Source organism: Lemur catta, chromosome 8, assembly GCF_020740605.2.
Source record: "Lemur catta isolate mLemCat1 chromosome 8, mLemCat1.pri, whole genome shotgun sequence".
Taxonomy (NCBI): Eukaryota; Metazoa; Chordata; class Mammalia; order Primates; family Lemuridae; genus Lemur; species Lemur catta.
Window position 1 is genome coordinate 65,923,984 of NC_059135.1, and position 25,914 is coordinate 65,949,897.

At 38.7% G+C, this 25,914-nt stretch overlaps 1 protein-coding gene across 4 annotated transcripts in view; it reads left to right on the top strand.

Annotated features, from left to right (window-relative positions):
• The window catches only part of ACVR1 (activin A receptor type 1), a 125,122-nt gene extending 104,174 nt beyond the window's left edge, over positions 1 to 20,948 (top strand). For all 4 annotated transcript variants that reach the window (XM_045558946.1, XM_045558947.1, XM_045558948.1 and 1 more), the window contains 3 exons: positions 760 to 957; positions 18,832 to 18,962; positions 19,735 to 20,948. In XM_045558946.1, coding sequence (XP_045414902.1) covers positions 760 to 957; positions 18,832 to 18,962; positions 19,735 to 19,869 — 464 coding nt within the window. In that variant the 3' untranslated portion in view covers positions 19,870 to 20,948. The remainder of the gene's footprint in view (positions 1 to 759; positions 958 to 18,831; positions 18,963 to 19,734) is intronic.
• The last annotated feature ends 4,966 nt before the right edge of the window (positions 20,949 to 25,914 follow it).

Consider the following 25,914-nt stretch of genomic DNA (forward strand, 5'->3'; position numbering starts at 1 on the left):
TCATTATATTGAGTGTTACAGTAGTCATTTTCAGTTGGTCTGCATATGCATCAATAAATAATTTCATCCCCAGATAAAGCATGCATGTATTTGTCTATTCCCACTGGCCAGTGCGGAAGGCCAGGTCTCCCTAATGGGCTAAGGGATTCTAAAATGAGGCACAGTTTAAGAAACTGTTTCAAAGCCATTTAACCTGAGAGTTGTGCTTTCAGTTGAGGTCCAGTTTAATGCTCTGTTCTCATGATCCTAGAGAAAGGCCTGTGAGTTTGGTCAGTGTTATTGCTCAGATAAGCAGCTCTTCCTTTAGGGATAAATCAGTGCTTATAGCAGTCTGCCCTTTATGTAGTGGTAAATTACTTCAAATGCTTTGTCTCACACTGTTCAGAATTTGTGTTTGGAGACTAGTGGGAACAGTGGTGGAGCTTGAGGGATTAATTTGCTTCTTGTTAAGCCACTTTGAGGCTCACAGTTAACATGTGAGCCTGTTTTCCTGTGGACTTCAAACACTGGCCTCATATTGGTTTAGTACATTGGTCTGCCATCTACCCCAAACTTTTTCTCTTAGAGATTCGTATATTAACCTAATAGCCTCAGAATGCTTCTGGCATTGGTCCTTTTTCCTGTTCCATGGGTTATTATGCAACAGTGACCATGGGTACCACAAGAGGGTGCTTTCGATTGGAGTTGGTTTAAAAGCCTTCAGCAGCCCATTATGAGAAAGGAAGTGAGCTGATCACACTGTTATCTTCTTCCTTTTAGGCCTGGCAGTCATGCATTCCCAGAGCACCAATCAACTTGACGTGGGGAACAACCCCCGTGTGGGCACCAAGCGCTACATGGCCCCTGAAGTTCTAGATGAAACTATCCAGGTGGATTGTTTTGATTCTTACAAGAGGGTCGATATTTGGGCCTTTGGACTTGTTTTGTGGGAAGTGGCCAGGCGGATGGTGAGCAATGGTAGGTATCTGATCTAATATAATATTGTCTTCGTCCACGTTCTCTTGATCCTGATACTTTTAAAAGGGCAAAGGAGAATATTGAAGCCCACATTGTTCCTTGAATCATACTTGTCAAGTTATAGACATTTATATTTGACTTACGGCTGGTAGGTGGAATATAATGGCTTTTATGTTTGAAATACACAATAGCAAATGATGGTTGAAAAATAATATTTCTGGAAGAGAATAGCCATTCCTTGTTTTTTTTGAGGATTGGTCCATATTTCTTTTTTAATATTTTTTTTATTGATGTATAATAATTGTACATATTTGTGGGATTCATGTGTTATTTTGACACATGTATACAATGTGTAGTGATCAATTCAGGGCATTTAGGATATCCATCACCTCAAACATTTATCATTTCTTTGTGTTGGGAACATTCCAAATCTTCTAGCTATTTTGAATTATATAATATATTGTTAACTATATTCACCCTACTGTGCTGTTGAACACTAGAGCTTATTCCTTCTATCTAACTGTATGTTTGTATCAATTAACCAATCTGTCTTCATCCTCTTCCCGGCCTCTGTTACCTATCATTCTGCTCTCTACCTCCATAAGATCAACTATTTTAGCTCCCACATATGAGTGAGAACAGGTGATATTTGTCTTTCTGTGCCTGGCTTATTTCACTTAACATAATGACCTCCAGTTCCATCCACATTGCTACACGTGATAGGATTTCATTTTTCCTTATAGCTGAATAATATTCCATTGTGTATATAAACCACATTTTCTTTATCCATTCATCCGTAGATGGTCACTTAGGTTGATTCTGTATCTCAGTTACTGTGAATAGGGCTACAACACCACGGGGGTGCAGGTATCCCTTTGATAAACGGATTTCCTTTCCTTTGGATAAATACCCAGTAGTGGGATTGCTGGATGGTAAGGTAGTTCTGTTTTTAGTTTTTTGAGAAACCGCCATGCTGTTTTCCAGTATGGCTATACCAATTTACATTCCCACCAGTAGTGTATAAGAGTTCCCTTTTCTTCACATCCTTGCCAACATTTATTATTTTTTGTCTTTTTGATAATAGTCATTCTAATTGGGATAAGATGATATCTCATTGTGGTTTTGGTTTGTATTTCCCTGATGATCAGTGATGTTGAGAATTTTTTTCATATATCTGTTCACCATTTGTATGTCTTTGAGAAATATCTATTCAGATCCTTTGCCTACTTTTTTTAAATTACAATGTGGTATTAATAAATCTATTATTGCTCCAACATGCTCATTTCCCCTTCTAATATAAATATTTTTATATTCCTACCCAATGATAAGACTTTCAGTGCCTCTCGTGGGAGAAGCATATTACCCTGTCCCATTGACATTGAGCTTGTTCATGTGTTCTGTTTTGACCAATGGAATATGAGTACATGTGTCACAGCATTTTCTGAAGAAATCTTTCAGAATTATTGCATGGTTCTGCCATCATCTGTCATAAGAACAACATATCCTAGATAGTTATTGCTCCTCAGTCTGGATTCTGGAATAAGAATTTCTTTGAGCAATGCTGGCATCTATCCACAACCATGAATATCTATCATGAATGGGAAGTAAGTGGTGGTTGTTTTAAGCCACTGAGATTCTGAGTTGCTTGTTACCATAAATAGCAGAAAAAATATGTAAACACTCATTGCATGGGTGAGGCATGAGTAATTTCATATATCAGTAAAACTTTTGTTTAGGAAAAAAACTTTATACATCTTTTTGGATCTTTGGCCACTTTTAGACTATTTGAGGTTTTTTGCTGTCAAATTGTTTGAGTTCCTTATATGTTCCGGATATTAGTCTGTTGTCAGATGAATAGTTTGCAAATATTTTCTTGATTCTAAAGGTTATCTCGTCAATGTTTATTGTTTCCTTTGCTATATAGAATTTTTTCTTCAGAATATTATGGGGGTACAAATGTTTAGGTTACATATATTGCCTTTGCACCACCAGAGTCAGAGCTACAAGTGTGCCCATCCCCCAGACAGTGTGCACCACACCCATTAGGTGTGAATATACCCCATTCCTCCTCCCCCTAGAAGTTTTTAGTTTAATGTAGTCCCATTTGTCTATTTTGGTTTGTGCTTTAGAGGTCTTAGCCATAAAATCTTTGCCTAGATCAATGTCCTGGAGTATTCACCCTCTGTTTTCTTCTAGTAGTGATACAGTTTCAGCTTTTATGTTTAAGTCTGTAATACATTTTGAGTTGATATTTATACGTGGTAAGAGATAGGATTCTGGTTTCATTCTTCTGCATATGGAGATCCGATTTTCCCAGCATCATTAATTGAAGAGGATGTCCCTTCCCCGATTTATGTTCCTGGTGCCTTTATTGAAAATCACTTGGCTGTGACTACATGGATTTATTTATTGGGTTCTCTGTTGTGTTCCATTCGTATATGTGTCTGTTTTTATACCCATACCATGCTGCTTTGGTTGATATAGCTTTGTAATATGTTTTGAAGTCAGGTAGTGTAGTGCCTCTAGCTTTGTTCTTTTTGTTCAGTATTGCTATGACTATTTGGAGTCTTTTATGGTTTCAAACAAATTTTAGGATTGTTTTCTCTATTTCTCTGAAGAATGTTATTGGTATTTTGGTAGGGATTGCATTGAATCTGTAGATTGCTTTGAGTAGTGTGGTCATTTTAACAAAGTATTAATTCTTCCAATCTGTGAACATGAGTTGTCTTTCCATTTGTTTGTATTCTCTTCAATTTCTTTCATCAGTGTTTTGTAGTTTTACTTATAGAGGTCTTTTACCTCCTTGGTTAAATTTATTCCTAGGTATATCATTATTATTATTTTTGTGGCTATTGTACATGGGACTGCTTTCTTGATTTCTTTTTCAGCTAGTTTCTTATTGATGTATAGAAACGCTACAGATTTTTGTATGTTGTTTTTTATAGCCTGCAACTCTACTGAATTTTTTTTTAAATCAGTTCTAAGAGTTTTTTGGTGGAGTCTTTGGGATTTTCTAGATACAAGATTATGTCATCTGCAAAGAGGGACAATTTGGCTTCCTGTTTCCTAATTTGGATGCCTTTTATTTCTTTCTCTTGCCAGATTGCTCTGGGTAGAACTTGTAGTACTATGTTGAATAAGAGTGATGAAAATGGGAATCCTTGTCCTGTTCCCAATTCTTAGAAGAAAGGCTTTCAGCTTTTTCCCATTCAGGGTAATGTTTACTGTGGGTTTGTCATGTATGGTTTTCATTATGTTGAAGTATGTTCCTTATATGCCTAATCTGTTGAGAGTTTTTATCATGAAGGGATTTGAAAATCATTTATCAAATGATTTTCTGTATCTATTGAGATGATTATGTTTTTTGTCTTTCATTCGGTTGATGAATATATCACATTTATTGATTTCCATATGTTGAACCATCTTTGCATCCCTGGGGTAAATCTCACCAGATCATGGTGTATTATCTTTTTCATGTGTTGTTGGATTTGATTTGCTAGTATTTTGTTGAGAATTTTGGCATCTAGGTTCGTCAGGGATATTGGCCTATAGTTTTCTTTTTTTGTCATATCCTTGGCTGGTTTTGGTATCAGGGTAATGCTGTAGAATGAGTTAGGAAGAATTCCCTTCTCTTCAATTTTTTGTAATAGTTTGAGAAGAATTGCAATTCTTCTTTATTAGGTACAGTTGAGCAGTAAAGCCATCCATCCTGGGCTTTTCTTTGTTGGAAGACTTTTTATTGGTGATTCAATCTCATTACTTATTATTTGTCTTTGCAAGCTGTTTTTTGTTTCTTTCTGGTCCAGTTGTAGTAGGTTTGTGTGTGGCCAGGAATTCATCTATTTCCTCTAGGTTTTTCAATTTGTTAGAAGATAATTATTCATAATACTCTCTGACAATCCTTTGTATTTCTGTGGTATCAGTTGTAATATCTTCTTTTCTGTTTATGATTTTGTTTACTTGGGTCTTTCTCTTTTTGTCTTGGTTAGTGTAGCTAGTGGTTTATTGATTTTTGTTTATCTTTTTAAAAAAACAACTTTTTGTTATTGATTTTTTTTTTGGTCTCTATTTCATTTAGTTGTGCTCTGATCTTTCTTATTTCTTTCCTTCTACTAATTTTACGTTTGGTTTGTTCTTGCTTTTCTAGTTCCTTGAGGTGCATCATTAGATTGTGTATTTGAAATCTTTCTTCTTTTTTGATATAGGCATTTATTGCTATAAACTTCCATGTTATCATTGCTTTTGCAAATCCCATAGATTTTGGTATGTTGTGTTTCCATTTTCATTTGTTTCAAAAATTTTTTATTTCCCTCTCAATTTCTTGATTGACCCAATGGTTGTTAAGGAACATCTTATTTAATTTCCATGTATTTGCACAATTTCCAGAGTTCTTCTTGTCATTGATTTCTAGTTTTATTCCATTGTGATCTGAGAAGATACCTGATTAGATTTTAATTTTTTTTCAGTTTGTTGAGACTTGTTTTGTGGCCTAAACATATGGTCTGTCCTGTAGAATGTTCCATGTGCTGATGAGAAAAATGTGTATTCTGAAGCTGTTGGACAAAATGTTCTGTAAATGTTTGTTTGGTCCATTTGGTCTAAAGTGCAGTTTAAATCCAGTGTTTACTGATTTTCTTTCTAGATGATCTGTCCAATGCTGAGAATGGGGTGTTGAAATCCCCAACAATTATTGTATTGGATTCTGTCTCTCCCTTCAGATCCATAATATTTGCTTTATATATCTGGGTGTTCCAGTATTGGATGCATATATATTTAGAATCATCATATCCTTTTGCTGAGCTGATACCTTTATCATTTTACAGTTGACCCTTGAGCAACATAGGTTTGATCTATGTGGGTCCATTTATACATGGATATTTTTCAACCAAACATGGACTGAAAATATAATATTTATGGGATGTGAAACCTATGTATATGGAATGCCAACTTTTCATATATGGGTATATCTACCATCATAGAAACATGTCAGTTCATATATGGGTTCCACAGGGATGACTGAGGGACTTGAGCATGCTTGTATTTTGGTATACACAGTGGGTAATGAAACCAATCCCTACACATACTGAGGAACCTTTGTATAATGATTTTCTTTGTCTCTTTTTACAGTTTTTACTTAAAGTCTGTTTTATCTGAAAATAGTATAGCTAGTCCTGCTCCCTTTTGGTTTCCATTTGCATGGAATGTCTTTTTTCATTCTTTCACTTTCAGTCTATATGCATCTTTACAGGTGAAGTCAGTTTCTTGTAGGTAGCATATAGTTGGGTCTTGTTCTATTATCCATTCATCCAGTCTATATCTTTTAAGTGAGAATGTAATCCATTTACTTTCAAAGTTGTTATTGATCGGTAAGGACCTATTCCTGTCTTTTTGTTCATTATTTTCTGGTTGTTTTGTGTATCTTTTGTTCCGTCTTCTCTTATTGTTTGTATTTGTGGTATAGTAGTTTTCTGTAGTGGTAACATCTGAATCCTTTCTCTTTCTCATTTGTGTGTCTGCTCTAGAAGTGAGTTTTGTACTGACATGTGTTTCCATGATGGTAGATATTATCATTTTGCTTCCAGATATAGGACTCCCTTAAACATTTTTTGTAGGGCCAATCTAGTGATGAATCCCTCAGCTTTTGCTTGTTGGGAAAAGATTTTATTTCTCCTTCAGTCATGAAGAATAGCTTTCCTGGGTATAATATTTTTGGCTGGCAGGTTTTTTTTTTCCCCTTTCAGCACTTTGAATATATTCTCCCATTCTCTCTTGGCCTATAAGATTTCCTCTGAGAAATTCACTGTTAGTCTAATGAAGATTACCTTATATGTGACTTGATGATTTTTCTCTTGCTGTTTTTAGAATTCTCTCTTTGTCTTTGACTTTTAACAGTTTGACTATAATGTGCCTTAGAGAAGACAAGTTTGGGTTGAATCTATTTGGGGATCTTTAAGCTTCCTGTATTTGGATTTCTATATCTCTTGCAAGACTTGGGAAGTTTTCAGCTTTTATTTTGTTAAATAACTTTTCTATGCCTTTGCCCATCTCTTCTCCTTCTGGAAAACCCAAAATTCGAATATTTGGTTGCTTTATGGTGTCCCATATGTCACACAGGCTTTCTTCCTTCGTTTTTATTCTTTTTTCTTTTTTTATCTGTCTGGGTTATTTCAAAAGACCTGTTTTCAAATTCAGAAATTCTTTCTTCTGCTTATCTATTCTATTGTTAGATGAAGCTCTCAATTGTATTTTTTATTTCATTAATTGAATTCTTCCATTGCAGAATTTCTGTTTGGTTCTTTATTGTGATATGTCTCTTTGTTGACTTTCTCATTTAAGTCTTGAGTTCTTTTTCTGATTTCTTTGTATTTTTTAATCTGTGTTCTGGTATATCTCATGCAGCTTCTTTAATATCATTATTCTGAATTCTTCTTCAGGCATTTCATAGATTTCTTTTTTGTTGGAATCTGTTGCTGGAGAATTACTGTGTTTCTTTGGAGGTGTCATGTTTCCTTTTTTTTTTCATGTTTCTTCTGCCTCTCCATTAATATCTACATATCTGATGTAATAATCACTTCTTCCAAGTTTATGGGTTGGCTTTTGTAGGGAAAGACTTTTTCCTATAGGTGTATCTATAGTGTTGGGTGGGTATAGTGCTTTGGCCTTGATTCTGGGTGGGCTCAGTAGTGTAGTCCATGTATATAATCAGCGTCAGTGGTGTCTATGAGGTATTGTGTGGCTTAGGCTGCAGTTGTTAGTTTAGGCTGTGGTGAGGTTTTGCTGGGGAGAAGAATGCCAGGTATGCTTGTCCTTGGACACCAGTGGTGGTAGCAGCAGGTAGTCCCGCCAATCCTTGGCCCTCCAGGTGGCATACACAGGCACTGGTGCTTATGGGTCTGGGCAAGCGGATCCTTAGGCCCTTGGGTGGCAGGCATGGCAGTGGTGTTGGCAGGCCAACCCATGGGCTCCCAGGTGGCATGCATTGAGTGGGCCGGCCCCTAGGCTCCCAGGTGGCATGTGCTGATGGGTACCGGCAATGGTTGTGGCATCAGGCTGGACAGGACCATCCTCAGATTTCTGGGAGGCATGCACAGGCTCTGGCACTGGCGCATGGGGTAGGTCAATCCCTAGGGTGCTGGATGATGTGTGTGGGTGCCAACAAGCTGTTGATAGGTAGCAGTTATAGCAGGCTGGGGAGGTCGATCCTCAGGCCCCCGTATGATGCACATTGGCACTGACAGGGGTGGTACTGGGCGGAGCAGGTCAGACCTTGTCTTCAGGCTCCCGATGGCACACACGGTGGGGCAGGCCTGTTGACAGGCTCTCCCTTGATGCCTGCAGGCGCCAGCAGTGGCAGGCGGGCTGGTCCATATCTTTCCATTCTTCCTCCGTCTTCCTATTTTGCCTTTCTTCCCACCCTCCTTCCTTCTTTGCTCTTCTCACAAGGTAGGTTTAACTTGAGGAGAAGGCTCACATAAATTTAAGCGTGATTTCTAGTATTTCAGGTTATTTTTATTTCTTAAATTTGGATTATTGAGAAAAGGCTCAGTTTTTACACTCAGAAGTCACTTCTTTGTAATAAGCAGGCTGTACCTTTTGAACAAGGCAAATTTAAATTCAGGAAGCCCTGAAGAGGTGGCTTGTGTTGATCTTTTGATAAGTAGTTTTATGAAATGGTGATGCCTTAGCAGTTAAGGCAGCATTTGTCAATCACTTTTAACCTATGCCCTCTAAAATGCACTCTCACTCTTGTCTTTGCTGTACCCAAATCAGCCACAAATACAATGTTGAACTTTACTTTAAGTACATTATATTCTGAAAGCACTAAGTATACTCTTTCAAATTGGGTATGCCCCAACTACCCACAAAGTGGTTTTTTTAGCAGAATCCTTTGACTCAACTAGATGAACCTCTTCATATCTTCACAACTGAAAATTTTATTTCACAGAGCATGTGTCTGAAATTGTTCCAGGAAAACAGAAGAAAGTGCCATATATTTAGATTATTGTTCATTTCTAAAAGATGCTTTTCATTTTACCCTCCTGTGACCCTTTGGAATCCTGGATTTGAAGTATTAAAGAGATATAACGCATGAAATTTCTAACATCTGTGCTCTATGCCACCTTCCAAATCCAAAGGATTTGTGGGGCAATTATAATTTTCGTGAATAACACAGCCAGAGATTAGGAGGTTTTGTGAGGGAGGTAGAATTGGGGTAATTTAATATAGTTTTAGTGGACAATAATTAAAATTGCTGTGCTTTTATGGTAGCTTTTTCCCTAACTCCAGAGCATGTCTGCCATGAATAAATCCTTCGAGGGCATCAAAGCAAGCATTTCAGATTGAACATGCATGGATTGTAACTTGACAGTTCTTTTAAAGGTTTCTTGTTTTTTTTTTAAATGGAATCGTGAAGATTTTCTTGGTAATTGTTTCTCAATTGTTGGGAGCTACTGCCTTACAGTTTGTGCCCTTGAAGCCCCTTGAGAATTGTTTGCAACAGAGAGATTGTTTTGCTGATTTATAAAGTTCTGAACTTTGCCTGAAATTACACAGTGACTTCATTTCCTCATCCCCTCCCCAATCATTCTTGAGTACCTTCAAACTGGGGAAAAAAAAAAAAATCTAATTCTGATTAGTTTATCTTAACAGACAAGGTAGAGAAGGATTGGTGTCTGAATAAACTGTGATGGGGGACCTGCCCCAGATGAAGAGGAAGTTGGCATTCCACAGCCAGGACGGTAGCATTTCCAGCTGTGGGTGGGCCGGAGCAGAGCCAAGCAGGCCTGTGGAGCAGAAACTTGGGATTTGGGCTTTGTAAGAGCTCATGTTGCAAACCCGCTCCCTGTGTTGCAGGCGTATACCCAAATGGCTTTTAAAGATCAACTGTGATTAATAGTAGTCAGTTTGAAGTTAGAGTCATCAATTTAAAATTTAGCTTAACAAATCGTAGCTTGCTTGCTAGTTCCTGTATTTAACATTATTTTTGAAAACAAGAAATCACGGAGGGCAGAGGAAGGGAGAATGTTTTGATTGTTTTTTTGATTTATTGATCTCTCCCTTACATCATCATTCAGAGTGTTAGCTAGTTCCTAAAATTTTGTGGGTCGAGCTTCTGTTCTGTGGTGTGGTTTGATTTTTTAGCAGGGAGATAAAGGTACCTCATGTCTCATTTTAAATCCGCTACTGTCCTTTGGCAGTGACTAATTTGATATTTCCCCCTTCTCTTTCTCTAGTCCTTCTTCTCCTATGAACACTCACATACACACCCACCCACAAATCAGTTTATCTAAACTTGAAAGTGTTCAGTGCTGGTTGCAAACTTATTTCACTAATATTAATATTTAATCATTAGTCTTCCAAAACAGAAAAAAAAATTAGTAGAAAGAAAAATATGAGAAATTTTGTCCTCAAATTCCCACATTCATTTTTCTTTTTCCTCCTCTATGCATCCATTTTTAAAATTTTGTTGTATTCATAATATAAATATAATTCTGTATCTTTTTCACTTTTATATGTGTTTTTTAATGTTGTTTAATTGTCTGTCTTTTTATTTTAAATGGTCACACGATATGTTAGTAACTCAACCATTTCCATATTTTTAGACATCCTGTATTCTCCATTTGTGGCCTATAGTAAGATTTTTGTGCACATAACAATTTCATTTGGGGAATTGATTTTTAATCTGAAAAGAAGTAGATTTAATAGGTCAAAGAGTATGGGCGTTTTTATGGCTTGACACATATTGCCAAGTTGCTTTCCATAAGAGTTGTACTAATTTACAGCATCTCCTTCACCCCAGGGTGTGATGTACCTATTTCACTTTCTTACCAGCTTTAGGAACTGTCATTAAAAGAATACATATTTTTGAAATTATCACATATAAAATGTACCTCATTTAAATATATGAATATCTTATATTAAGAAGGTCATTATAATTATGTATCCTTTGAGTTTCTGAGTCCATTATAAAAATTGATGACCACATAGTTCTCTTGGAGCAATATGATTCTCAAGTGAACCATAAGCATAAAAATATGTTACATTTTATATTTTCATTGGAATTTTACATTTATTTGCCACCAATAATAAACCTCATGCTGTTTCTGTACAGGAAATGAGAGTTAAGTCCATTTTCATATCTGAAAATTTCTCAGTAGTATCTTTTGGAATTTACTTTTGGCGTTTAATTTGACACTGAATTTGGAATTAGTAGGAAGGAAAATGGTTTTCTCACGTCTCTTGTGTGAATTTTCTGTATGAACTTAAGGCAGGGGTTTGTGTGGATCAATAGTTCCTAAACCAGAACACGCACCAGAATCACCTAGGGTGCTTGTTGAGACATTGTGTGCTGGAGCTCAGCTCCTGAATTTCTGACTTAGTAGTTCTGTGGTTAGAACATGTGATGCTAGGGTTCCCATTCAAACACACACTAGGGTTTTGGAAAAGGCAGTGTACCCAGATTCCATGGGCAAACACCTGTAGAAGACACCTTACTGTGATGTGCTTCTGTCTTCCCTTGCCGTGGTTCTCCCAGGGCCATTGCACTGCATGCAGAAGCAGCCTGTGTGAATAGTGCCCTCCAGAGATGTGTGGTGCTTCTGGGGCCATGGAGGCAGTGAGAACATTCCAGGCTCTGATGTCATACTCTGACTCGCTCACTTACATCAGTGTCATCATTGAAAAAAATATTGATGATAATAGTATCCATTTTAAAGGGTTATGGTAATTAAATGAGATCGTGTATGTAGAGCATCTAGTGTGCATCTGGCATATAGTAAGTGCTTTGGTATTATCGCCTTCCACTGGGAATGGGTGGGGAAGGCCACCCAGGCGCTGGCAGATCTCGGTTGCCATGTCCTGCCTTTTGTTGTGCTACCACTTGGTCCTTAAACCACATTTGTTTCCCCTTTTCACTGACCACAGAAAGCCTCCGTGGACACACTCTTATTTCATTGTTACTGGCTCTGAATATTTTGTGATGGCATCTAGTGTGAAAATGTGTTAAAAGCCATCTCATAGAAAAATCCTTGCTGGCCAGCATGCACCTCTTATGGGGTAAGGACTAGGAAATACTTGTTAGAAGAAGCTTATGTTTGGCCCATGTACTTTGGAAAAACTTCTTGTAATTAATCCTTGAACTAGCCAGGGAACTGCGTGTGCTCCTGTTCCTAAGCACAATGGGCTTGTGTATGGAAACCATGACAACTCTTATTTTCTTCAGCAACTTAATATCCAACATGTCTCATGATTTTAATTCACTGCTTTAGTGTATGTTAAGGTTTGAAGAAAAGGATGAATCATATTAGGGAAAATTTTTCATATTCATTAAAGTAATTTTAATTAGTTTGTTTGTTTTAGCCTTTAGATAAGTGACTGGGGGGTAGGAATATGGAGGTGGGGTAGGAGGGAAGAATTTTTCCACCCTGATTTCCTGGAATTTCATGTCCCTGGTTTAGAGATCCAGAACAGAGGAGGGTAGTCAGCTGACCTCATGACAAAATAACCTGAAGCCCACAGAACTTTGTTAGCTGCTGTTTACTGACGAGTAGTCTCTTTTCCTTGACACAGTCCTCCACCAAGACAAGGATCAGTGTCTTAAACCTTATAATGACCCAGCAATCAGTGAATGGAACCACCTTCTCAAGAGGCTTCTTTCATAGCTACCATGTTTGGGACTCTTGTGCTTCTCCCTTTCTAGGATTTGGTGGAATGCAAGCTCTAAGGCATGTTATAGTTTAACTCAGAGAATGGCCATGCATCTCTCCTAGGCTTCTTGCCCTCTCCTCTGAAAACTTACAGTGATATCGACAAATATTTTTAGTAGGACCCAACTACACAGGAATCTATAAACCATTTACTTTTGCTATGTTACATCGATGAGAATCCCAGTGATAGAACATAATTTTATAATTTTAGCATAGATTTCCGAGAATATACTTAGTTTTGACTTTGAGTAATGTGCATGGTTCCATATGCCCATGCATGGCAGCAGAGGGGGAGGGGTGAGGACACAGCTGTCACAGCATGTTCTTTACCTAGTAGGAGACAGGGCTGTCCTTCCAACTCCTGCTTTCAGAAAGGAGTACCTGCGGTGGGTGATGGGAATGCCTGAGGTACTGACTCTCTTAACCCTCTGGCAGGGAGGCAGGGCCAGGGAGCCAGAACTCTCTGGGCTGTCATCCTCTCTGCCATGAGCAGCCTCATTTATCTGTAAGTCATTTTTTATGTGTGCCATGGCATGAAAAATACTCTGAAGTCTTCTTGTGAGGTACGTTAGGTGAATTAACACAAATATTAGATATATCTTTTTGAATCCTGTCTTACCAGGGAGAATGCCTTGCTGTAAACTCAGTGTTTCTCAAGATTTATTCAAGGGCGTGATACCTTCATGATTTTTTCCATAGCCAAATGCTACCCATACCATTATTCATATACTCTTTTCCTTCAAACTGGCTGATTCTTTTCAAACCTAATTTTGTTTTGAAAGGGAATTAATATCACTGCTGGAAATGGAAAACCAGTATCACATGGCATGAAATGGAAGGTAACCATGAAAATAAATGTGCAATTAAGATGAAAAAATTTTGTCCATGAACCACATCACATTTTCTCACATGCCGCCCCTGAAGGAAACACTGTATTAACTTATAGTCCTCTCGGAAGCCAAATATGAACCATTCTATTTTTTTCCTCTCTAAAGTGACTTTACTTCTAATGTTCTAGTCTCCGAAGGATTTCAGTGTTGCTGTAGGAGTTAACTGTTAGCAGTAGCTCTCTGTATGCATATAGATGCCGGGGTCTCTGTCCTTACCCTGGATATCAGATGTAACTATGGAAGTTGGAGGATAGTGAAGAGAGATAGTGTGACAAGAAGTGAGCTTGCTGTGGCACGAGATTCATGTGGAGAGGGCACATTTCATTATCCCATGGTTGGCTTGTTGGGGAGAATGCTAGACTGTAAACAGGAAATTGGATTCTAGTTTAACTTTGTCATTAATTAGCGGTAAACTTGAACAGGTACTTTTTCCATTGTGGTCCTCACTTTCTTCTGAAGGAAAAGAGAGTTGTGATCCACATGGCTCTCACATCCCATCAGTGCCCCCTCACCTCACCTTTAGATTATTCCAAAGTATAGCTGGGCCCACAATTCCTCATCTGCAGCTGAGAAGTCCCTAAAGCTTTGAAACACAAAAGCTTTTTCATAACTTATTTGGCAGAACTCCTGACCTGATCTCATGTGATAGTCAAATCTGATCTGAATGAACGCGAATCTGTTTATAGGCCATATTCATTTCATTTAGTATGACTATTCATGCACTTTGCTGAAGAAATGTGTTTGGTCATGGGGTGCTCCTCAAACTCTGCTGGGGATGTCATGTAAAATACACGGTATGCCTCCTATTACTCTTATAAAATGTAAAAATTCCAAATTCTGCAAACACATCTAGCTTCAACAATTTTGGATAGAGGATTATGAATATATATATGTGTGTATATGTATGTGTGAGTATATATATTTGTGTGTGTGTGTGTGTGTATAAAATCAATACTCACTTGACTAATATGTATTTTGTGTCTGTAATATTCTAGGTATTGTGTATGGCTGGGGAAGAAGTTGAGAAAAAAACATCCTAAAAATCCAATTTAAAGGTGTTCACATTTTCACCGAAGGGTCAAGTTATTGTAAATCAATAGATCAAGCTACTGTGGCTGAGGTACACAGGGAGGTAACTGAGTGTAGGGTGGGCACTGAGCTTTGTGTGGGCCCTGGTGCTGTGGTAGCGTGGTAGGGGGTGTTCTCAGTGGCCAGGAAGCATGAACTGAATCATAGGCAAGTTGAATAAGAGCTCAGTTGGACGAGGTTGGGGGGATGTGAGGTAAAACCAGACCGTGATGACGGTTGCTCTGCGAGGCAGAAGGAAGAGCTGGGGGAGGTCACAAAGATACCCTGTGAACAGAACTGCAAGTAATTGAGGTACGGGCGATGCCCAGGTATGTGAGGACAGTGGTGGGGAGGGAGGGAGCTCCGTGGACAGCCCTGGTGGAACGCACGCAGAGGAGGGGCACATGAGCTGTGCCCTCAGTTTTCTCCTAAAGATCTTGCTGGAAGCAGTGGGATGTGGTGGAGGGTTGGCAGGGGAGGACTGAAGCAGACGGACCTGTAGGTCCCACATGTAGCTGTCAAGGGGGGAAAAGGTGAGGGTCTAGTCCAAGGCCTCTGTGGGCAAGCCCTGCAGGAAGGACCTATTTGTGGACGTTTGCATTTTATAGAGACATGCTTTTCGAAGCACTCTCCAGGGTGTTCTTGTTTATCTGCATGTTAGCTTTGTGATGTGTGCTTTAAAGGTAGTGGAAAACCAAGGTCTGGCAGCTGAGGGGTTCACTCAGAGCCAGATAACAAATTAATAGCAGATATTGGTTGGTAAAGATAGGCTTGCCCCAAAGAAGAGAAAACTTTCAATTAGACATATGCCCAGAAAAAAACAATTGTACAAATCAGATACACATGCCAAAAGGTTGCGGGGGAGTAGATTATGAATAATGTTTCTGATTCCTTCCTGTGGTCGCTTTGAGTCACACCAGCCGCCTTATATAGGAAGGCAAGGCCTGGCTCGGTCTGTTCCTTGACCACTATTTAAGAGCTCCTCTTCCCCTGCATTCCTGTATCATTTGTTGTTTGTACCACTCGTTTGGCACTTGCAGTACTTTGTATTTTTAGTTGCTTTCCTGAATTCACGCTGTCCTCTGTGCAGGCTCACGATTTGGCAGCTAGCTGCTCATTGGGTGCCGCCTTTAAAGGACTCAGAGTTCACTTTTTTTGCCTGGCTACCCTGATTGTTTGTCACTTTCTGGCAGAAATGAGGCGCAGTTGTAAGTCTGTCACTTCCCACCTTGACAGCACATGTCATTTGACGGGCCACCCTCCCCTCCCACCAGGCCCTGCTTCTCCTCCCACTCTCCTGCTACCGCGTGTACCCTGTGTCAGCCACAGGGAGCTTCCCTCCATCTCCCCACCGGCTGATTGTTTGTAAGTTCTTGTCTTTGTTTCATACCCTCCCTCTGCCTGGACTGCATTGTCTCCTTGGTATTTTCTCTTTCTTGTCCTCTTTTCTGCCTTGTAAACTCCTTGTCTTTCTGTGTCTGCCCAGGCCCCAGTTCCTTCCTGGAAAGCTGCTTTGTGTTTCCATGGCACCATTTATCCGTGGTGCTCAGTAAGCCACACAGGTGATCCTCCTCGAGCCCTGCTAAGTACCACTGTCCCGTCCATCCTCTCCTGGCTCCTACCTCTAATGCTAGTCTGTAACATTTTTTTCCGTTATTCCTCTCCTTGTCACCGGCACCGCACCTTTTTCATTTTTGTATGCCTTCCGCCAAGCACGATCTCAGGCACACACAATTGAAGGAATCAAAGTGGTTATGGAGTCAACTTAGGAGCTAACAAGTGAAAACAGAATGGGAATTTCTAATCTACTTTTGCCTTTCAAAATATACATGGTGGGGTGAAAAAATTTTGAGGTTCTTGTTGACAAGATTTCTATTATCTAAGGGAAAAAGAGAGGGACTTGTTCTAATCTTCCACTAGATTTTGATTTCCTTGAAAAACAAGAGCATGTCTTATACTTTTATCACCCCTGACATTTAATACGCACTTTATACATAGTAGGTGCATAATGTACATTCGACTGATTGAAATAATGTTTTCCTTGTTCAGAGGATCAAAGGTGATCCAAGTGATTGCTAGAGTTTAGTCCCAACTTTATTTTAGTTTGGAAAAGCATGGCCAGTATCAGATGGAAACAATCAATACTTGGCCAATAGTTGAAGAAAAAAAGGCTTGACTAAGTCCCAGGCATAATCAGTTAAATGGTCTTTTTAAAAAAAAAAAAAAGATACTTGACTCCTTCTGTTCAAACATGGGGGCATTTAATAAGATTAAAATACAGGAAATAGAAACAAGCAAAAACTTCAGCTCATGTAGTGCAATTCATTGTTGGGTGTTCCCAGACCCATGTTTTAAAAATCCAGCAATGCTTTATTTTCTTTTGCATGCATAGAAAAATCCAACTTTGTATTACTGTTCAAATTCACATAACCCTTCTCAAGCTGAAACAGGCAAATTACCCCAAACAGCTGGCTGTTAGGCTAGATTAGATTTTTTTAAACAATTAAGCCATGTTATTAAATGTGTTCTCTCTCAGAAAAATTAAGAGAGAGCAAAGGGCACATTTCTTACTGTTTTCTATAAATTCGTTTGGCCCTGAAAAAGGTGTAAGTCACCCTCTCTACATCCATGTTCAGTTGTGTTTTAGGTGTTGTCTGTTAGTACTGAGAAGAACTAAAGTATTTTTGTTTGAATGCTTTCTGGGGTCCTTACAAGAGAAGTAGGTAGGGCCTCTGTGATGAGGGGTTCCAAGTCTTCTGAAAGCAGCCATTTATGCCCAATATGAGCTGTTTATGATTTGCTAGGAAAGGTTTTAATCCATTGACTGATACACATTACAAATGCAGTTAGGCAATGTAGATAAGTTATTTAGAATTAAGAAAGAATGTTAACTAGAGTTTTCAAAAATATAGACCACTTTCCATTTTTAAAATAAACTCTTATTTAGTTTAATTTGTGAAGTTTTAAAAAAAATCTGTAGTATTTCTTGAACAGATGCACCTTATCATATTTAATCTTTGCAGAAATGGTTTGTATTTATATGGGATTTGGGAGAATGGATTTCCACTGTTAAGTAATTTCTATGACAAATGAAAAGGGGATTGAAGCTTTTCAGGTGGTTTGTAGGAACTAGAAAAACTTAAATGATAATTTTTCTCACATCCTCTGTCTCCTCTACCAACCTCTTGGGTATTTAGGAATAGAAGAAAGTTACATGGAGGAAGGAAAGAGGGCAATAAACCAAGTTATCTATCTACTGACCACACTGGTAAAGACTTTGAAGAGGGAAAGGAAATCATCAATATTTTGGTTTTATCTCTGCAAGAGGAAGAATCAGTTTTCTAATTCCAAATGATGATGTTTTAAATTTTTTTTATTTAAAATAAGGAATTGATGTAATTTTGCAGAAAAAACAAAAAAGGCTTCCAAGCCATTGGAAATTATGCAGGGATAGAAGCTGAAATTAGCCACTTTCATATTTGCTTTGAGGTAAGGGAAGAGTGTCTCCATCTTTAGTCTCCTGTGCCTTCCCAAGTGGCTGTCCCCTCTACATTTTATTTTGTGCCGACAATCTGAGAGTAAATAATGGAGCCGTCAAACAGACAGCTGTGTCTGACAGAGGGTACCCAGTACACATAGAATGAATGATGAGGAAATCATTTTACATTATTTGCATCCCTATAGAAGGGATTATTTTTATAACAGTGATTTTTTTACAAAATATTTTCTTAGCAAAATGGGGTATTTTGGTGATAGTCTTGATTCATTTATTTGCCTCTATCTCTAGTTTATGGATGACTTTTTATTCCTATTTATAATTTGAAACCACTAATTCATGTACTTTCTTTAGATGTCTTGTATCTTTTTTAATCACTAACGGAATTTTTATCCTAGGTCTCCAATGCCCCTGTTGGGCATTATAGAGCTATCAATATATACCATTGGAGTATTTTGTTAATAATTGTGATTACCTGAGAAGTTTTCACATTTTTTCTTCTAACAGTTATTCTTCCTCCAACTCCCAGCAGGGTATATTTCTATTGCCTTGTTCTCCACTTATTTTAGGACCCACCTGTAGCTTACAGAAGTGCCATGCTGTGTGAGGAAGGTGATTAGTACTTTTTTCTGTCACATTATAATCTGTGACACTCATCAATAAAACCTTGGGGGAACCTCCACTCTCTTGCTAACCCAACACAATTTATGTACAGGTATAGTAGAGGATTACAAGCCACCATTCTACGATGTGGTTCCCAATGACCCAAGTTTTGAAGATATGAGGAAAGTAGTCTGTGTGGATCAACAGAGGCCAAACATCCCCAACAGATGGTTCTCAGACCCGGTAAGAGCGCTGGTTTCTTAGTTTTAGAGCAATCCCCAGTTGTTTGCTACTTGCTTGCCCTTGAGTTTGACCTGGTATAGTATCTGAGTGATCTGCCCTGCGTATGTGTTTTCGCTTCTTATTTTGTGTAGAAGGGTCTTGGACCTAGTTGAGAAGTTTCAGAAAAATTCTTGCAGAAGCCATATCTGGTAGATCTTGCTAACGAATGATAACATTCACAAGAATTTCTATTATCGACCAGCTCCAGGAATCCAGAGACTCACTACTACTGCTACTAGCCCTAGAACTGCAGTGTCATGTTTAAACCAGGAGACTGAATGATCCTTTTAATCTCCTTTCCACCTCTGTGTATCTGAAATCCCAAACACAAGCTCCTCAATGCTGAAGATCCTGGAATGCTACTCGTAAGTAGTAGCAGATCTAAGACATTGAGAAATGACCCTGTTTGGAAATTTCAGTATTATCTTGAGGTCAGTATTATTGCTTTTAGCACCCATAAAGTCATCAAGGAGTTCAACCTGGCGTATGTCATTTATGTGATAAAGTAAGTTGGTAATATCAGGAGTCCAAAGGACAAAGTTCATAAAACTCTAACAGTGGCTTCTTTATCAGTGGTTAAGGCTTTGATTATTTAGAGAAGATGACAGTAACATCACTTTAACCACAAAAGACCTGCAGAGTTCTTCAAAACAGTTCACATGACATCAGCCTAGCTGCCAGGGCCACTAAAAAGCCAGTTTGTTCTTATGTCATTTGTTCTTTCTCTCTTCAGACATTAACCTCTCTGGCCAAGCTGATGAAAGAATGCTGGTATCAGAATCCATCTGCAAGACTCACAGCTCTGCGTATCAAAAAGACTTTGACCAAAATTGATAATTCCCTAGACAAATTGAAAACTGACTGTTGACATTTTCACGGTGTCAAGAAGGAAGATTTGATGTTGTTGTTGTCCAGCTGGGACCTAATGCTGGCCTGGTTGTCAGAACAGAATCCATCTGTCTCCCTCCCCAAGTGGCTGCTTCACTACGGCAGACATCTTACCCAGCCACGTGTTGGGGAGACACCAAAACCACCCTAACCTCGCTCAATGACTGTGAACCGGGCATTTCACGAACTGTTCACACTGCAGAGACTAATGTTGGACAGACACTGTTGCAAAGGTAGGGAACTGGAGGAACACAGAGAAATCCTAAAAGAGATCTGGGCATTAAGACAGTGGCTTTGCATATCTTTCACAAGTCTCCTAGACACTCCCCACGGGAAACTCAAGGAGGTGGCGAATTTTTAATCAGCAATATTGCCTGTGCTTCTCTTCTTTATTGCACTAGGAATTCTTTGCATTCCTTACTTGCACTGTTACTCTTAATTTTAAAGACCCAACTTGCCAAAATGTTGGCTGCGTACTCCACTGGTCTGTCTTTGAATAATAGGAATTCAATTTGGCAAAACAAAATGTAATGTCAGACTTTGCTGCATTTTACACATGTGCTGATGTTTACAATGATGCCGAACATTAGGAATTGTTTATACACAACTTTGCAAATTATTTATTACTTGTGCACTTAGCAGTTTTTACAAAACCGCTTCGTGCATATGTTAAAGCTTATTTTTATGTGGTCTTATGATTTTATTACTGAAATGTTTTTAACACTATACTCTGAAATGGACATTTTCTTTTATTATCAGTTAAATTCACATTTTAAGTGCTTCACATTTGTATGTGTGTAGACTGTAACTTTTTTTCAGTTCATATGCAGAACGTATTTAGCCATTACCCATGTGACACCACCGAATATATTACTGATTTAGAAGCAAAGATTTCAGTAGAATTTTAGTCCTGAACGCTGTGGGGAAAATGCATTTTCTTCAGAATTATCCATTATGTGCATTTAAACTCTGCCAGAAAAAAATAACTATTTTGTTTTAATCTACTTTTTGTATTTAGTAGTTATTTGTATAAATTAAATAAACTGTTTTCAAGTCAAACAGTGAAATTGTTTTTCAATGTATAAAAAAGACCTGTATGATATTAAGCATTTTCTTATGGGAGCAATAGGAGCACAAAACTAATTTGTAAATTGAATTTGCTTTTAAAGTCTAGTAATGAACTTGAGGGTACTCGAAGGATGTCTTACAGCTTGAATTTGATATCAGGAAACTTGAGCTTTATTTGTTTCTTCTTTTGCCTGTGAGTTTTTTTTCAGTTTCCTCAACTTTAAAGTGAGGATAACAGATCTCCCTGACTGCTTTTCTCACAAGGGTCTGGGAATATAAATGGGATGAAGGGTGTCATAGCATCGTTTGGTATAAGGAATTATGTGAGTGTAAAGCATCTCAGCTTTGGGAACCTTGCTGCTTGGGAAAATCCATTCCTGACATTTTTCACTTGTGCACAACAGAATTAAGAAGGTAGGGATCATAGTAGCCCAGTAAGTGAAGAGGAGTGAAAATTCTGGAATATCCTCCAGAGGTAAGTCAATAACTTTGTTAGGATGCATTTACTTGGAGGATATATATTAGGGTCACATTCAACTTTTTTGAAATTAAAAATTAAATTTTTAATTTTTGTTACATATAACATAAAATTTACTATCTTAATTTTTACATGTACAGTTCAGTAGTATTAAGTACATTGACATTCTTGTGCTACCATCACCATCATCAATCCACAGAACTCTTTTCATCTTGTAAAACTGAAACTCTGTATCTATTAACTATCCATTGCCCCCTCCCCATAGACCCTGGCAGCCCCCATTCTACTCTTTGTCTCTATGAGATTGACTACTCTAAGTAGCTCATATAAGTGGAATCACACAGAATTTGTCCTTTTCTGAGACTGGCTTATTTCATGTAGCATAATGTCTTCAAGGTTCATCCATATTGTAGCATATGTCTGAATTTCCTTCCTTTTTCAGGATGAATGATATTCCAGGTATATATACACAACCTTTTGTTTATCCATTCATCTATTGATGGACACTTGAGTTGCTTCCACCTTTTAGCTTTTGTGAATAATGCTGCTTGAGTGTATAAATGTCTCTTTGAGTTCTTGCTTTCATTTCTTTTGGGTATATACCCATAAATGGAATAGAGTCACATTTAACTTTTATTGAAGTATAACGTACTTATATAAAAGTATACATATATAAAAGTGTGCAGCCTGATGAATTTTGATAATTTTTTTATAACTTGATTACACCTATGGAAACAGCACCCAGATCAAGACGCGGAACATGCTAGAAGCTTCCCTCTTGCTCCCACCTCACTCCCAGGCCCCAAAGTAACTACTCTCCTGACTGCTAAGAGCACAGGTTTTACTCACTTACTGTTGAACCACCTTATAAATAGACTCATACAGGATGTGTGCACACGGGCAGAATCTCTGGGTGACAGGGTATGTGTCTGCTCAGCTTCGGTGGATATTGCCAAAGCTTTTTCCAAAAAGCGTTGTCCAGTGTACATTCCCCTCAGCCGTGTATGAGAGTTCCAGTTGTTCTGCATCTACAACAGTACTTTGTATTTTATTCGTTTTCATTTTAATCATTCTGGTGGGTGTGTTGTACTCATTTCAGCAAAACAAAAACAAAAGGGAGAGAGTAAATGACACTGTTGCCATCCTCCTCCGTGAGTATTTGTGAAGAGCCTTGCTCCCGCCAGCCTGCTTCTGGTTCCGTCAGCCTCACCCAGCCTCCCCTCCTAACCCTAGATGGGGCGGTTCCTTGCGGTAGCAGCAGACGACTCCAGTTTGCAGTTGTTCTGATCTTTGCAGAAGCAGCTTTGTTGTGCCCCGACCTCAGAGGCACTAGCATCAGCTGACCAGGGTCACTGCTCAGGGGGCCGGGTCCCAGCCACACGGGGCCCTGTCTCTAAGCTCAGAGACGCCAGTAGCAGCCCAAGGCATGCCCTCCTCCAAGTGTCGGCTGTAGGGGTGCTCGCCTTTAAAGCCTCCAAGTGCTAATAATCCCATCCTCTTCCTTTGTTCCGCCAGCATTAGGGGTGTCGCTGCAGTAGTTGTTTCCTTCGTGCTTTAATGTTGTGTTTTTGTCCTTTTTAATGACTCGGTTAATAACTTGTGACTCCTAGTCAACAAAAAATTCCTCTCTACAAAAAAAATAACAACAAAAACCTGATGTGTTCTGTTTCCTGACTGGACACAGTGATACTTTTTGAGGTAGGCAGAACAGATGTCACATCCCCAATTTACAGATCCGAAAACTGAGGCAGCAGTCGAGTGTGACTGTTCGGCTAATTAGTAACAGAACTGAAATCGGATCCTTAACGTTTTTAGTGAGAGCTCTGGCAGTTCCCTGACTCCTTGAATCCTCTTTCGTCTCCCCGATTCTCTCTCTAGGAGGATTAAGGAAAGAAAGGTCATTTGGCCTGGCATTTGTTGTTTTATTTCTTAACGTGTTTATATTCCACAGGAAGATCAAGTGACACATGTCCTGGATGTGCTTTTTTCTAGAATGTTAGCTCCCTCACAGATGGACTGATCTTCCCGTCTCCTCTCACCCCTATCCCTAAATAAAGAATAGTTTCCCCACTGGGATTGGAATGCCCTGAAGGACCCTCTCAGTCACTAGAGGTCTGTGTCATGTCTGAGAATGAGCACTTCTGTGGCCCCCACACTTTCCTTCCAGAGCTTCCTGCCCGGCATTCTTTGTCTGTCAGGGACCCCCGACACAGTACAGTCGTCCCCTGGTGTAAGTGGGGGATTGGTTCCAGGACCCCTGCATATGCCCCGGTCTGCTCATCCTCAAGGCCCACAGTCGGCCCTGGAGGACCCGCGTATAGGAAAAGTTAGCCCTCCCCAAACGTGAGTTTTGCTTACCAGAAATATTGTGTTTTCAATCACTTTTGTCACATGTAAGTGGACCCAGGCAGTTCAAACCTCTGTTGTTTAAGGGACAACTGTACTTCAAAACTTAATTAATTCATGTGTTTCAGGAAGTTTCCAACCGTGGAAGACCTCTACTCTAGAAGGTTCTCTGCTGCGCTCTCATTTTGACAGTTTCCGCCCTAAACTGTTAACTCTCCTCATATATCCCTTTCTTCATCAATCTAAAAGTCTGATGAGGTCACTAAAGTTGCTCCAGAATTCCTCAGCTTTGACATCAAAGTGCATCCATGATTCACCTCATTAAATAGATACTGAGTGCCAAGTACCAGAGAGGAGAGGCTTCCATCCTGTCCCTCCTGTCACACTGCTGACCCTTTGTGCTTGGCTTTGTTAGAGTCCTTTCTTCATCTTGCCTGATCTTATGTATGTTTTTAGTGTAAGTTTCACCCATTAAATGGTTACTAATCATAATAATTACAATTGCTAATAGTTAATGTTTGCTGAGCATTCACTGCGTGCTGGGTCCTTTGCTTACTGTTGAACAGGTACTCCTCATAGGAACACTAGCAGGTAGGTGCTATGATTTTTATTTCACAGTTAGAGAAACTGGGGCTTGTTGAGGTCATGACCATGTCTGTCCTACAACCAGAAAGCAGTAGAGCTGGGATTTGAAGCCAGGTAGATTGATTCCAGCACCTGAGCTCTAATATACTATATGCTGCTGCTTATTACAAAGAAGTTATGCATTTTTTCTGCTTTTTTGCATGAAAATGATGTCATTGACTTCTTTTCAGTAGAATATGCATACTGAATTGCTGTGTTATGAGAAGTGAGTGGTTGGCTTCCGCCCCCCCAACAAATGATCTTTTTCTCTTACTTAGGTTCAGTGTTTTTAGAAATGAATTCAGGATACAAATTTACATGGCCAGTATGAACTCAGTTATTGAAAAAATGACTAGGAAAAAATTACCCAGTTATACCAAAATATTTAACGTAATTATCTTTGAGTGATGCTGCCCTAGGTTATTTTTTCCTATTTTCTATATTTTCCATCTTTCTAAAATAAGAATGTGTTTTAGAATATTGAAGGAATGGCAGTTTTGTGTTGGTTTGTGAGGTCACGTCAGTCTGCTAATTACCAAGTGACTTAGGTGGCTAATAATTATTTTAGTGGGTTTGTAATTTTCATCTTTTTCTAAATTATACATGTCAGTGTTTAAAAAGAGAAAGAGTTCTGTAAGGTTTATAACAAAAAGCAGCAACCCTCTATTATTTCCCACTTCTGTTTTCCCACTCCCCAGTGGCAAAATTTTTTTATTTTTTATACTGATCTCTTCTGGTCTTTGTTTTTCAAAAATAGCATAATTACCCTTCTATTTCTTATTTTAAGTTGTAGACATTATCTATTGACTTTTATTGTGGAAGATAAGGGTGTAGCTCTTTTACCAGCATTTCCTCACCTTCATCTTACATGTATACATCCTTTTTCCTCCTGATGTTCATTCTCGGACACAACAAATATTTATGGAGCACCTACTACATGTCAGACACAGCTTTGATTGCCAAGAAAAAAAGCAGCAAACGGAACAAAAGCCTCTTCCTTCATAGAGCTAATGTCTGTTGTTTATTGTCACCAAGTAAATATTAATTCACCAATGATTACATTTCCTTTCCTATACAGCTTATTGTTTTCCCTGAAGTCAGTGATTTTCTTCCCTTTGCATTTGGTAAGTTTACAGTGCACTGTCATTAATTCCTGACCAAACACTCTCTGTCAAAGTATAAATCTCAACTCAGTCCATTCACATAAGATAACCTACCGATATTTCTCATGAAGTATTCCTCCTGGCGTCCTCTGTCCTCTAAACCTGCTACTACTGTCCTCCTGGGACCTCCCTTCACAATTATGAATTTCCCTAGCTCATTCCTGTGTAGGAACCCTGGTTTCTAGCATCTACCTTATCATTTACTCTCTTATTTTATTGAATTGCATATCTCAAATTTGAAAATGTCTTAATTCTACCTTCACAACTAATTAAGAATTTGGTGGGACATAGAATTCTAGGTTGGATTTTTAGAATTTTGAAGGTATCGCTACATCATCTGGCTTTC